Below are 14,883 nucleotides of genomic sequence, written 5' to 3'. Positions count from 1 at the left end.
TTCTGTGATCATGGAAATTTCCCTGCATTGTCCAGTCTGGTAGTCATGAACTACATACAGCTCTTGGGGACTTGAAATATGGCTAGTGGGACTGAGGACCTGAATTTTTAATTTTATTTGGTTTTAACTGATTTAAATTTAAAGAGCCATGTGTGGTAGAGGCTACCATATTGCACAACACAGATCCATTATATCCCTTTGTAGGTAATTTTCTAAATATCCCCCTATCTTCCCCAAGTTTCCTCTGCCACACCCCCTCCTAGTTTGTTTAGACTTCCACCCGCACATGTGGGTGGCACCCAGGCCCCAATTGTCCTACTTCTGAAGATTCCTTAGCCCAAGAGAAGAGTTCTCCACAAATGCTTAATGAAATGACTGAGAGCCTTTCCTAATCACAGAAATCGAAAGGAATGGTGACTTACCACTTTCTTTCAGCCACCACCTGACTCTCAGAAAGAGGTTTCTGCTGTCCTGGGACACATGAGCTAGTGGTTTTCATACTTAGTTTGTTTCAAAGTTCATATTGCGTGATCCTCCTTTAAAAGTTGACTATCTGGGTAGGCTATAAATAATTAATAGAAACTCAGAAATCAGGATCGTATTCTAGGGTTCTCAATGGGAAATTTTCCCTTTCCTTTGCTTCCCTGATAATTATTAGCAGTAACCAAATGGTCTTCCTTCTCTAACTTACTGTGAAACAATTTGAGTTCATAGCACTTTACGAGTTATCGATCTTATGACCCTTGGAGCCGCCTGAGATTGTCATGGGTGGTAGCAACACATGGTTTAATGGCTTCTGTTAGGTGAAATCACAGTGGGATAGTCGTCAAATATCTCTGAACATTAAGTTCACCTTTTTATTTATATTATGGCTGATATTCATTATAAATGTAGTGCTAGTTGGATTACTAAGTAATTCAAAATCGTTATTTTTCGCAAAAGAGTTTTGTACTAAACTGTTTTAAAACAAGATGAGGGAGGAAAGCAGTAACATGTAGAATTCAAAAAGGCATCTGAACTCACGTGAGGAGCGCTTGCAACAATAGTGAACACCTTTAGTGGACCGGCCTGGGAAGAGGCCTTTCTGTCAAGGGGGCCTTCAGTCCCACCTGCTCCGCAGTGGTGCTGGCAGCATCCTCTCTCTCCCTGCCTCTGGCCGGGCTCTCTCACTTCCTGCTCTTCCTGCTTTGAGGCCTGAGACTTGGAGCTTTCTTCATGTATCAGTCCCAGAGTGAGGAACGTTTCATTTGCTGAACCAAGAGGCCAGAATGTGTCCACTCAGCTCCTGCTGAGCAGCGCACCCTGACACCAAGCATGCCAGCGGGAGAGGAGGCTTGAAGTGTGCCCAGAGGGTGTGCACCCCCAGCGAGGCCTTGACATAACCAATGGGTGTCTTGTAACCTTCATTCTGTGCATCAGGAGTCCTCTCCACCCTCTTTCATAAATTTCCACTGACAAGTTGATCCACAATTATTTCTGACAATAAAATATTGACCATCTCTTCTCTTAGCACCTCCTTTTGTTGTGTTTGTGCCATTTTAATAAAACACATCCCCCATGGTCTGCTACTCTCCATTTAAAAGGAGCTGACTGGGTTGTGGTGGTGGTGAGTGTGTGTGTGTGTGTGTGTGTGTGGTGGGGACGGATCCAGAGGGGAGATAATAAGGAGTGGCACCCAGGAAACAGCAGCCAGCAGAGACAAGTGAAGATTTGCAAATATAAAATACCATCCCAAATTTGCTTCCTTTTCCATTCTATAGTAAACACAAAGGAATGCAAATGGAAGCTTGGTCTTCTCAGAGCCCCTGTGAAGCACATCCATTCTCAGGCCCAGGCTCCCACCTCCGTTGTGGAAGATAGGAATAAAGAGGCATAAACTGAAACCCCTGCATTGTTTGGGAAAGGAGCCAAAGGAACATTGTGGTTTGGAGTCCTGTTGCTCCCCTCCCTGGGGTCTTCCTGTGCTCAGCCTGTGACCCCTCCTCCCTCCAGCCTCTGAGCAGCGATGGGTGACCTTTTTCACAGACTGGGTCCTTCTCTATTGATCGGTTTAAAAAAACTAATGGGCAGTGATAATCATTCTCAAGTCTCTTTTGTGTGGTGGCTTAGTCATATGACTTCTTAACCTTTGCGTGTTTGTATATATTTCCATTCTGGTTACAAAGTTATACCAACTTATTGTGTCTTCTAAATTTTCCTTTTTGCCGTTTGAGTCTATATATATTTCTTTGATGAGCATATCTTAGCCTGAAAGCCTCTGATCTTTGCCGCAGGAAAGTACTACCAGGCCGAGTATCTGTCAGCAGACTTTGGATTGCTGGATGTTTCAGCAGTTGCCGTCAAATGTAGGAATGAGGTTGCAGGTTTGATGAAGTGCTTATGAGTGGCGGCTTTAGGGAAATCAACCTCTGTATTTTCAATATGGAATTCCACATTACTACGTATTAACACACCTGTCTCCTGCCTTTTTTGTTTCAGTACCTACTTGAAATGAAAAGCTTAATCCTTCCCCCAGAACATATCCTGAAGAGAGGGGACAGTGAAGCGATAGCGTATGCGTTCTTTCATCTGGCGCACTGGAAGAGGGTGGAAGGGGCCCTGAACCTTCTGCACTGTACGTGGGAAGGCAGTAAGTAATTTTCTTTCTCTGAAAAAAATTTTTTTTGAAAGCATGAAAAGGTACTAACACTGTTTTCGCCCTGAGTGCTCATGATGAATAGCGAAGATTTGCATATCTGTGGTTCTTCTTTTCTGTGATATTCCACCACCAAGAGGTGGTTACTTACTTAGGCTCTCCAGTTGCCCAGTGGTGGTGGGTGTTCAGGTGGTGAGGCCATCTCTGCAGCTCACAAAAGCAAGTTTATACAGTGGGTGGGATGAGTCTGGACTGTTTTGGCAGAGGAGCACGCTACACCTGGAAAACCCTCTCTAGAGATCTGGGGAGACACTCGGCCTCTCAGTGGAGGGTTAGGCCTGGTGCTGGGCTCTGATTACCACTTTTGGATGGCCTTTCTGAGAGGGCTGGCTAAAGAGCCACCACAGTCATCCTCCAGGGTAGCTAGGCTGGCCAAACACAAGTGACCAGCAGTTATGACCAGCAGAACAAGAGCAGTGGCCATGGGACCTTAGAGTTTGGTGGCAGGGGTAGCATTTGTGTGTTTAATGGATAATGCCTGTTAGAGGGATGTAGGGAGAAATGGCTCTGAGGACATGCTAGACCCCATCATTCTGTGGAGGGAGAAGAGTCTCTACTGGTGGGTGAGACATTCCCCCTGCCCTGGAGAAGCATCTCATCCTGTCGGGAGGAGTAACCAGCAGGATGGAGCAGCTGCCCAGTGATTTTCAGAAGGGAGAGGCCTATGGGGTGGAGCAGACCTGGGTAACCTTATGGATCATGTGAGATTTGAACCAAGTCCTGAAGAACTAGGGCAGTGTTATAGGCAAGGACACTGTATGAAGAAGTGCTTAGTGATAGGGCTGTTTGGGAGAATGTAAATTAAGAAAAAAAGCTCAACACTGGATTATTGGACAACATATGTGTTGACACTTATCATTATTTTAAGCAAAACAAGTGCAACATGTAGCATGGGGGTTTTCCCCTCTCGTGGGGAAAGCAAATATTAGAGTCTTCTGATAATTTTTTCTTAGTTCACTCCTACTCTGCTCAGCCTCACAAACAAATGTCTTTTTAATCCCTTTGACTGTTTATCTTGTTCCTTCTGTGTTCATTTTGCTAATCTCTGCTCTTCCCTTTTCCTGCCCTCCCCTAACCCAGCAGGAATCCAAACTAGTGCAGGAAGGGAGGCGGGGGCAGCCAAGTGGGATGGGGTAAAAGTAACTTGACAGAGATGGGACTCAAGTCGATTGAAAGTTTTTTGTTTGGTTGTCCTGGAAATATTTCTTTAGAGAATTGATAGTGGGTCTTGTTAAATAATTTACTGTTTATAACTTGAGGGACATTGACTTGATCGATGTTTCCACCTCGACTCTCTAAGTGTAATAACGGACTCCAGGTGTCCTGGTCCTGGTTTTGGATATGTTAAGACAGCACACTCTGCTCAGGGCATATGTAGACATGTGTACAATCCTCTCTGGCTTGGGCCAGAGGTGTTCTATCCAGACGAGACAAAAGGAATTTTTATTTAAATATGAGAAAAAGACAAAAAAAACCCAGCAAGATTGAATATGAGAGGGCACACCTAGTGTTAGCTGTGGTAAAATTAAATGGTCAAATTAGCTTAGCAAATAAAAACATATTTATAGATTGGTATTTTGGAGACATAATAATAGTAGTTTATTGACTGGATCTAATTGACAAGAAAGTTACCAGTCCTCTAGAAAGAATCAAAAGAGGGGTGGGCCAGGAGGTGGTAGAGACGTAGTGTGAGGAATGGCGTAACCATAAAAAAAGAAATCTCATGAGGAATAACTGGAAATTCTGTTTGGAAATTAGTTATCCACTTAATCTGGTAACAGAGATGCTCTGGAACAGCTGGTAAGGACAATGAGATTGTGAGAAATGTGAAGTAACATAGTGAGACCCCAGATCAAGCAGCGTAGTGCTGCTGGGGGAATGTAGTTACCGCCAGTCAGATGGGCGGAATTCTTTATTAGAATAAAGAAGAGGTGGGGTTTTAGACATAAAGCAGTGTGGCAAGGCAGTCAGGGGCCTATAGAAGAGGGAAATTCTCTATTTGATCCTTATAGATAATTAAGAACCAATCCAGGAAGTTACACTGCTGTTCAGTTTTCAGAGCCACACCATTCAATTTCAGAACCGTGCTTACCAGCCACCTTGCCGGATCCCAAGAACCTTGACGAGTGTTTGTATAACAGGGTAATTCTCAGAGGTCTTGCATTTCCTTCATTTCGTGTACTCCTGATAACGTTCTGAGTTAGGCAGGACAGAGGCAGCAACCTTAGTTGTTCAAAAGAGGAACGGATTCATTAGATGAGTAACTTGTTGCATGTCCTGCAGGCACTGTTGGTAGAGCCAGGATGTAAACCTAAGTTTACTCTTTCTTCACTGTTCTTTTCTGTAATACCAGAGATTTAGGCCTTTCCTGAATGGATTAAGAATAAGAGGATCAGGCATCTCTGAAACACTTGCTTAGAGCCCTCCGTTTACATCACTACTGGCTGGAATATGTCTATGCCCTTTCTAGTGTTTAGAGAGTTAACCATTTTATGTAAAATTATATTTTTGTTGTTAAATATTGACCTAAATATTTTAAACATAGAATGAGCCCAAATTTATTTGAAAAATGAATTCTATATATAAACAAAGGAGACTGGAAGTAAATACATCTTTAAGTAGATTTTAAGTGATTTCTTTTTCTTTCATATTTGTATTTTTCAAATTTTCTATAACAAGCATATATATTTTCTACAAGCATAAATAGTATGTATGTATATGTGTGTATGCCTGTGTTTAGAAAAGTAATCTTTCATTACAAAGAGTTTTGGTCCTTTTTTAAAAACCAAAGCTGTAAATCTGTCGTGCAAGTTAGAAGAAAGAATTATCACTCCAACTTCAGACAATTGCATGCAGTAGGTTGACATGACTTCTAGATCTGTGTCCATTCTAGGTTAAAAGGGCCTTAGAGCTCTGGATTTTAAATTGAAAGGCTAGGATTAGAATTCTGACTCAGGTGCCTGCAGTGGTATTGATTTACCCACTTTTTGAAAACTGTGAAGCGATATTGAATGCCATCACCCCACCTGGTCGGTGGGCTCCAGGGCAGTTGTCTTAAGGACAGCTACATGATCCTTGTCCCTGTCTAAGGTCAGCTGGCCTCCCCTAGACAGCCTGTGCCCGAATACAGGAGGCTGCACTTCCTCCAGTGCACCACTGGGTGGCGCCTTTTGACATCTCCAGCCTCAAAGTCTTAGCTTTCTCCTTTAAATCATTTTTTAATTCATTCTGATATTTAGGCCATTTCCCAACTCCCTTCCAATTTCCGCTTTTCATTAGAAAGGGAATTCACGTAGGACGTTAACAGCCCCTAATTTCACCAGTTTCCATGTTAAAAGTGATTATTCTTTTTTAAAAGTCAATTTATCTTTTAGAAATCAAAAAAAAAATCCTTACTCCTATCAAGTATTGGTTAGGGGTGGGGATGGAGGTATATCTTTCTTGATTTTTAATGAGTTTATTATGTTGGAGCATTAGTCATCCAGTTGAATTAAGTGAGTTTCCCACCAGTCAGGCTGAAATAACACATTTTTGATAAAATCCCAAAGTCCAGCTGATGCATGGCAGAGATTGTTTGGGTTTGAAACATATGGTGGTTTAAAAAAAAATGCTGAATCCTCAACCACAAATACATCAGCATTTCAAAGGTTTGTAAAATGTTTGATTCATCACTGTCCCAGTCCCTGAAATTACACAATATGTTCCTCAAAGTCAAGATAATCAAGAAAGGGGATAAGTTTTAATTTACAAGATTTAAAAATATATTTCTTAGTTTATTACACAGCTGCCACCTTATCTGAATTATACTTATTTTAAACACTGTAGGTTCTGGTTATCCTCACACACGTGCACACACATGACTGTAAGCATGAGTTGAATATAAAAACATATATGAATGAGGGCTCTCGATTGAACTGTGTCTTATTTACAATGGTATTGTGCCTTATGGGGCCCTATTTTAAATGGCACATCTGTTTTACCTGTGTTAAATACTGATGTGGCCATGTCTTCCTCCTATGTTGATCTTTTCAAGGCTATGTTTTTGCTGTATTTATTTTTCCTAAAACAGGGTAGTCTGCTGACCACAACTGTGAACTTTAAGATTGAATTTTCAGGTCCTATGTATCAGGAGACTGGATTGCCATGGGGTAAATCACTTAGCTTTTCTTTGTTTCCATTTTTTCCACTTGATCAAGGAAGATTATTTTCTTTTTGGAGATTTTTTTTTCTCAAAGAATTCACTAAATAATGTATAAGATTTGAAGGTGGTGGTTTTTAGGTGGATGAAGGCAGAGTATTCCCTTTGAGAGGAGAAAATGGTCCATTGTTGAAGCAGAGGATGAGACTCTGATTCTCGTTTATTCTCTTTGAACCTGATGGTGAATGCTGCTTGCTGTAAGATGTGGTTCTTAGGGCATTTCCTCTAACCGAACCTTTCTTCCAAAAGCCTGGCACCTTTGGGACTGCTAAAGAGAGATTCTCCTACCCCTCACCCCATGGATCTAGGGCTAAATTTTATAATTTGGGAGAAGGCAATGATCGCTAACATCCCTGGCCAGAGCCAACTCCCACTAATCCCCAGTCCCCACGTCCTGCCCAATAGAACCAGCTTGCTCCTTTCTGTTACTCAGTTTTGAGTAACTGACCATAATTTGGATCCACTAGTGTTTTTAAAGGAAAATTCTGTCTCTTCCCAATTGTGTATTAATTGATTCCTTCCTTTATTCAATGAACATTTATTGAGTCCCTCCTTTGTGCCAGCATTCTTTGGGGGAATAACAAGATGAGTAAGACTCAGACATGTTTTGAGAGAAATACCAATGTGTGTGTGTGTGTGTGTACACAGATATCTGTATACTCACATATACAGACACAGATATGTACAGTATATAGTGTGGACACAAGCAGTGCTCTCTTGGAAGTGGGAACAGAGTGTTGGAGTGTTGAGGGTCACTGACAAGCTAGTGAATCTGCTCTGAAACTCTGACATTCTTCAGCATTGAAATGGAACTTCATGTAGTCTAACCAAAGGAAAGTGGTTTTCCCAAGGCCATGTAACTGGAAATTGAAAGAATGTGCATAAGAACCCAGGCTTTTGACTTTTTGAGTTCTCTTTATTGTTGTGCCCAAAGCCTCACAGCAGACAAAGAGCCTTTATGGCTGGTGACCTGCATTGCAGTCAAAAGTGGTAACAGTAAAATTTGTATTTTGATGATAATTTTCTGTTCTATCATTTGCACTTCGTATTATTTGCAGACAAGCAGCATCTTTAGTTATGAGCTAAGGCATGACTTGATGGAGAAAGGAGGAAGTTTGGGTTAGTGGGAAGCAAAAGTAAAGAGAAAACTAACTTCCACTGAGCAGTCAGACACTGTGTTTAGACATGGTGACCTCTGCTGTCACCCTCAGTCCCTTTAACAGCCTCTTGAGGTCCTTGGTATTCTCATTTTTCTGGACAAAGAGACTGGACACAGATTAATGACCCACCCAAAGTCATACAGTTGTTAGCTAGGTCAGGTTTGACCCTTCCTCAGCTGTCACCTCTGCCACTCCCCCATTAGGTACATGCTATTGTGGGGGCAACTTTCACTCTTGCTTTCACGATTACTGGATCAGCTGTTTCCCGCCCCAGACTGTCAACTCCATCAGTGCAGCAACACGTTTCTATCCCTGCTGCATGAGGGATTCAAACTCAGTTCTTGTTGTCACAAGCAATCTATATATAGTTCTCAGAGATCTTCTTTGAAAAGACAACAAGACAAACAAAATAACAAACATTACCTTCTGTCCTTGTCTGTACTGTGGATAGGATGAGAGGTCACTAGGAATCATTGGGAAAATCAGGAATTGAATGGTTCACGTATCCATCCTTCAGTTCTGTTAACTTTTTCTCCAGTAATGGTAGAGTCTCTGATGGGCACAGCACTGATGGGCTTGGGGCGTAGAGGACGTCACAAAAGGAACATACAAAAATGCCATCTGTGTAGAAACAGACTCACAGACATAGAAAACAACTTAGAGTTACTAAAGGGGAAAAGGGGAGGAGGGATAAATTAGAAGTTTGGATTAACATGTACACTACTATATATAGAACATATAAACAACAAGGACCTACTGTACAACACAGGGAACTATATTCAACATCTTGTAATAAACTATAATGGGAAGGAGTCTAAAAAAGAATAGATAGATTTGTGACTGCATCCCTTTGCTGTACACCTGAGACTAACATAACACTGTAAATAAACTACACTTCAATTTTTAAAACTGCCATTTGTGTTCTGTGTATTAACTGAGTGGCCCAGCTTGTTTTGTTTTGTTTTGTTTTTAGCAAAACAAAAAATATATATGTGTACAATTTGAATTCCTCTGAAATGTATGTTTTTTCGGACAAAGAGTTTTAGGCGGTTTCTAGTCACTCATGAAGTAGATCAATTTCATAAAATAAATCAAATGACATTTTTTCCATTCTTTCTTGGCCTGCTAAATCAGTGTGTTATTATTTGCACTTGTGAAAGTTCTGAACGTTCGTCTAAAGCCACGAGGTTCTTGGGGAGCAGTTGCAAGTCTTTGCAGTGGAAGAGGCAGGAGGTGGGAGGCTAGGCTGGTGAGGCCAGGGCAGTGCCACTTCCCGCTCTCCCCAGACCTCCACCTTTATTCACACGCTGCTGGACCCCGCACAGCAGGGCGGGTAAAGGATAGAATTGCAAACAGAAATTGTGTTTGCTTTTGTTTAGTGAAGCCGAAAGCCTTAATATTATTTTATGAACTCGATGTAAATGACAACTGACATGAGAAAGAGAGACATTTTAAGAGCACATAAGCGTATTTACAGTCACGGGGGCTGGGGGAGAGGACAGTGCAGGAAGTGTGTATCTCTTTGTATGTGTATTGTTTCTGAAATCGTGTGTAATCAGTGTCTTCACCTTCTCCTAAAAGACCACATTGCAAGAGGAAAGATGCACTTAATGCGCAGAATTCTGTATGCATGCCAGTTACTGGAGTGAAAAACATTTGGCATTTGACTGAAAAGACACTAACCAACCATTTGATTTCTATGGTTGAACACTCTCAAGAATTTGCACTCCTATATTTCATTTAAAAAATTGCTCCCTGAAGTGCAAACTGACTTCAATTTTGAATAAAATTTTGCATTCAGATTTGTAGCTCCTTTGAAAACTGAGGGTTTATTTCTATCGTACGAACCTGAACAGATTCTTAAGTACAGCAGCCCTGTTGCACATGGAGAATCTGGATTTAAAAAAAAAACAAAACAGAAAAACTTCCACATAGGTTTTTCTACATTTTTGGGATGCTTTCATAGCAGCCATCATTTATGGGAAATGGTATTAAAATCTTGCCGTATTGCAGTTTAAATTTAAATGCACTGCTTCCCAGAAAAGAGTTTAGTATATCCTATAAAGGCACTAAGTGGGGTTTTGTTTTTGTTTTTTGGTTTTTGGTTTTGTAATTTTTTTCCCTTCTCCTCCAATCCTAGTTCTGCTGGGAGAGATACTGGTTCCTTTGAGTGATCTTTGTGTGTTAACAACCTGAGCAGGGATCTCCTCTCTTGCTCGTTGTAATGGGCAAAAGTCATCTTGGTTTGCATGAACGGAGAGGTCTGATTAAACTAGGGTGAGCCTTTCATTTTGAGAAGAGTTAAAGTCTGGAGTGTTTTTAATGTTTTAATCTCTGTTTAAGAGGTTTCTGTTATGAGAGGAAAATTGATAACATTTTTACCTCAGCCAACTGCCAGCAGACTGGCTCTGCTCTAATCCCACGTTTATAGTGATTTATATTCTCCGTGGCAATGTGCTGTAACCTCAGAGTGATACCACTGTGGTGTAGATTGACTGCATTCCAAATGCTGGAATCACATACATAATGTTTTTACTTTTAAATAATATTCAGACACCAGAATAAATACCATATGTGCACTGATGCTGGTTACAATGGAACCTTGTCATTTCTCGTGAGGGAGAACATTCTTTGTTTCTGATTCCTGTTTGAAATAAGTATGCAAAAGATAAATATGTACACTGACAGAGTTTTGAGAAGGCTTAGGTAATTACACAGCTGAGGATGTAGCTACGAGCCCTTGAAACATCGCATTTAGGACCAAAAAGATTGCTGTGCTGCCGCCACCGCTCTTTGACATACATGAAGGCAAGGATCGTAATCCGACATTCCCAGTGTAGGGTGTAGTTTTTATGTTTTATATCTACAGCATGCTGTAGTTACTGGACATCTGTTGAAGAAAAATTACCTCCTTGAGTACTGTTCATAGGAACAGTGAGACTAACATGCTGATGACATTGTAACAGGGAGAGTAACACACGTGCTAATGGGAATGGATGGATTGATTGGAAAGCCATAATTCAGTGTGAGACCTAATGTTATCTGATGCCACAAAAGCAGAATTTAGGTGGCCTGACATCATCAAAGTACAGATAATCAATCTCTCCAGATCCACTTTTTTCCCCACATGATATTGAAGATTTAAAAGTTTCATAAAGTTTAGAACTACCTCCCAAGTCATGCATTTTTAGATTTTTGTTTTTATCCCTCTTGGTTGGAATTCTCATCCACCTGGACATATTTTTTAAATAGACGTGGTAGAATGCCTTTCATATTTGTGCATCTGTAACACGCTCCAGCAAGTCAGCCCACATTTGCTTCTTGGGGAAGCATTTCAATCCAGGCTTGCGTTATTACCATCAGTTGAGCTATATTGAATTAGTGTTTATGACATTTTAGTAATATTTTGTAGATGAGGAAACCCTGGGCATTGAAATTGATGGCTTTCCCGACTCCTCTGCACCCCCGTCCCCACCCAGTTTTGTGAGGTTTGTCCAGAATATATAGCGTGAGGTTCATGTGTGAGTCATACATCATAATACATCTCTGACAGTTTATCTGGCACATGACTCAGAGTTTGGGTAAGTCTTGCATCCTTTTTCGGAGTTGTTTGTAGAAGTGTTCACCATTATAAAAATGCTCAAAAGTCCCTTTTTGAAGTTGAGAAGTTATGAGACCGATATTGACTCTCTAACATGTTGTTCCTCCTTTTCAGCTTTTCGGATGATCCCCTATCCCTTGGAAAAGGGGCATCTATTTTACCCTTACCCAATCTGTACGGAAACAGCAGACCGTGAGCTGCTTCCATGTAAGTCTCCCCTCCATGTTCCTCTCTTCGGCCAGTGAGGGCGGTGCACCTGAAGGGGGATGGGAAGCGGTGGGAGTGATCAGTGTTTACAATATTCCTTGTCTCTTAGTACTCTTCTCCCAAACCCTGTCCTCATTTGATAGCATATGCATTAAAGTGAGTTATGTCTTTAGGTTTGGTTCCTTCCTCCTCCATGTCTCTCGAGATTTATTAAAGGGAAAGACTGAAATTCAGGTGAAGAGGCATCATGAGCTGGTTGGTCTGGACAGAGAGACTCCTAGTTTGGGGCAGATGCTCCCGGCTGGGCTGATCCACCGTGCAGGGTCCGCCTGGGCTCTGCCCTGGTCAGATGCAGTCTGCACAGACTAGAGTCTGAAGGGAAGGCACTGACTTCAGAGGGAGTGCAGATGAGTCACAGACGGGACACTAGCATTGTTGCCAGGGGCGGAGTTATGGGGCAGGGTGGGTGTGCTCTCTGCGGTGACAATGCTCTTGGCCGCCGAGATTTCCCGTGAGCCTCTCCCAGAGGGCACGCAGTGAGCTGGGGTACAGTGCTATCAGCACTGTATACAGCACACAGAGGGCAAAGCCTGCCCTCAAGGGCCTTACAGGCGAGCAGCCTGAGGGCCCATACCACGTGCAGAAAGTGTGATTTGGTTTACTTTAATACAACATTATTGTAACAATTCCAGCTGAATCGTTATTATCAAATCATCCTGTGTACAAGGATCACTTCCAGGCTCTTCATGTGGCCCAGAATTAGGACATATTTTTCTCCCTCAGATAGTAAGCTGCAAGTTCTGGCTATTTTCCCTTCCCCCTCCTCTCTCCTGCCACCCCCACCCTGCACCAGCCCCAGCTACGTCATATCTCATAGCTGTAACATATTTAAATACTTTGCTAGGAGGGCTCATGTGACTTTGGAGCTGGGTGCCGGTAAATTGTCCAGCACCCACATTTTTGAGCCAGTCATAAATCTCCAACGTGGTGGGGTCCGGGTGCAGAACGAGCTTGTCCCAGGTGGCTGTCGCAGGAGATAGCTCTCTCCTTTCTTTGGGCCAGACCCACGATGGAACGTGTTACCTCGGGAACCGGGAGACCTCGGTGACGTGTTGTTCCTCAGCATCTGAGTTTATCGCGAAGAGTCTAGTGCCTCATTCTGCGGTGAATTTGATTTTGGAAATCCCGGGGGCAGGCCTGTACTTTGCCTTTTGACTCCGCCTACAGGGAGAGCCTTGTTAAGGGTTCTGATTTGTGGAGAAAGGCAGTTTTCTGAAAAGTACACTGTTTTAAAAACGTTTTAATTGAGTCCAATCAGGTTTCCACAGGGATGAAGTCACTATTAGAACAAGATTTTAGCTCTTAAAAGAAACCGCATAGGAGTCATCTTTACAGGCCTGGGATTGTGGCTCACCTTCATTTAACTGCATGCAGTGGTTCAAGTCTGATCCCCCTCAAAATCGCTGGGTGTTGAGGGTGAGGGTGGGAAGAGGTGGGTGGTTTTCCATGTCCCCTGTGCTCTGCACATGAATGGTCTAGTGTCCACGCTGGGCCCTGAGCACGTGTCCTCCCGTGTTGAATCCTAGCAGGTTGACGTCCCTGGATTCAGGTGCCCATACTCGTCTGTGCTTTGTCCCTCCCTGGCCTCCTACACCCTCCATTTCAGCAGAGTGCATGACTGCCTAGGGCTCCAAGTAACAAGAGCTGAAAGGGTGAGGAAAGGCCTGGGGACCTTGGATTCCCTGAGGAAGATCCCCTTGGGTCCTTCTGGTCTGAGCAGCAGTGTTGCCCACGCACAGCCACAGGCTCCCCTGCTCCGGACCCAGCTCTCGGTGCTTTTCTCTCTGTGCAGGCCAGTCCCTGCCTCCCCGGGTCAGCACCACCACCGGCCCAGGTGTCAGGCCACCCCACAGCGAGCAGGAAGCACAGGAGCTTGTACTCCAGCTTTAGTTTTCCCCAAACCCAATGCTTGGAATTTATAAGTTGTGAAAGGCACTCTAAGGAGCTCCCACGACAGATGGATGGAAGTGTATTTATCATCACATGTCTCTCACAGTTGAGCCAGGTGACCCTCACAGCCTTGGTCCCCAGCGCTTGCAGATTGAATGGACCAGGTTATGAAGTCCTTGCTGAATGTCTCTCTCATCACAGTGGCACCTCCACTGACATAGTTAGGCTGCACCAGGAAAAAAGTACAATATAAACTAATACCACCCTAGCACAATGATTTAAAGATTACAGGAAGATGAAAATCTAGAGAGGGGATATTTTTATTTGAGTATCCTTGACGTTGGATTTTCTGAGTTATATACTGGGAACATGTTTTTTAATTTGAATAAAGTTCTGTTTTGTTTGTGTTTGCTTTTGAGAAAGGAATACTATGTATTAGGCATAAGTAGTGTTCCTGTCTCTGTCCGTGAATGTGTGACACCCCCAAATTAGCCCTGTCGTGCCCCTAGGTGGAGTGCTGCACCCGGACAGGCCACCCAGATCCGGCTCGGGTGTTGGCTCTTGCTGGTTCAAGTGCCCCACCTTTTTCATCTCCAGTAGGCTTCAGCCAAAGCTCTGAAGAGTCAGTCCCCCCAGAGAAATGCATTTCACTCTGGCCCTAACACGTCCCGTTTGCTCATCTCCACAGCTTTCCATGAAGTCTCAGTTTACCCCAAAAAGGAGCTTCCCTTCTTTATTCTCTTCACTGCTGGACTGTGCTCCTTCACAGCCATGCTGGCCCTCCTGACACATCAGTTCCCGGAACTTATGGGGGTCTTCGCAAAAGCTGTGAGTATTTGCCAAGAGGGAGGCCTCACGGAAGGGGCAGGGAAAGGCCAGGGAGGCAGAGTGAGAGAAACGGAGGAGTGTCTTGAAGACGTGGATGTGCTTGTGTTGATCTTTTGCTCACTGTTTAATTTTCATTATCATCAGTGGAATCATGGATTGAGGGTCAAAACGAGAAAGTATAGGTGGTTTGTTAATGCATGGCTTGCCTCCTTTCACACTCAAAAACTTCTCAGCAGTTCCCCCA

General features: G+C 43.0%; 1 protein-coding gene across 16 annotated transcripts in view; it reads left to right on the top strand.

Annotated features, from left to right (window-relative positions):
- ST7 (suppression of tumorigenicity 7) overlaps nucleotides 1-14,883 on the top strand; it is a 230,052-nt gene that overhangs the window by 201,164 nt on the left and 14,005 nt on the right. For all 16 annotated transcript variants that reach the window (XM_072964611.1, XM_072964608.1, XM_072964612.1 and 13 more), the window contains 3 exons: nucleotides 2,479-2,629; nucleotides 11,769-11,861; nucleotides 14,500-14,639. In XM_072964611.1, the coding sequence (XP_072820712.1) occupies nucleotides 2,479-2,629; nucleotides 11,769-11,861; nucleotides 14,500-14,639 (384 nt within the window). The remainder of the gene's footprint in view (nucleotides 1-2,478; nucleotides 2,630-11,768; nucleotides 11,862-14,499; nucleotides 14,640-14,883) is intronic.

Source organism: Vicugna pacos, chromosome 7, assembly GCF_048564905.1.
Source record: "Vicugna pacos chromosome 7, VicPac4, whole genome shotgun sequence".
Taxonomy (NCBI): Eukaryota; Metazoa; Chordata; class Mammalia; order Artiodactyla; family Camelidae; genus Vicugna; species Vicugna pacos.
This window is presented reverse-complemented; position numbering and strand designations above follow the sequence as displayed.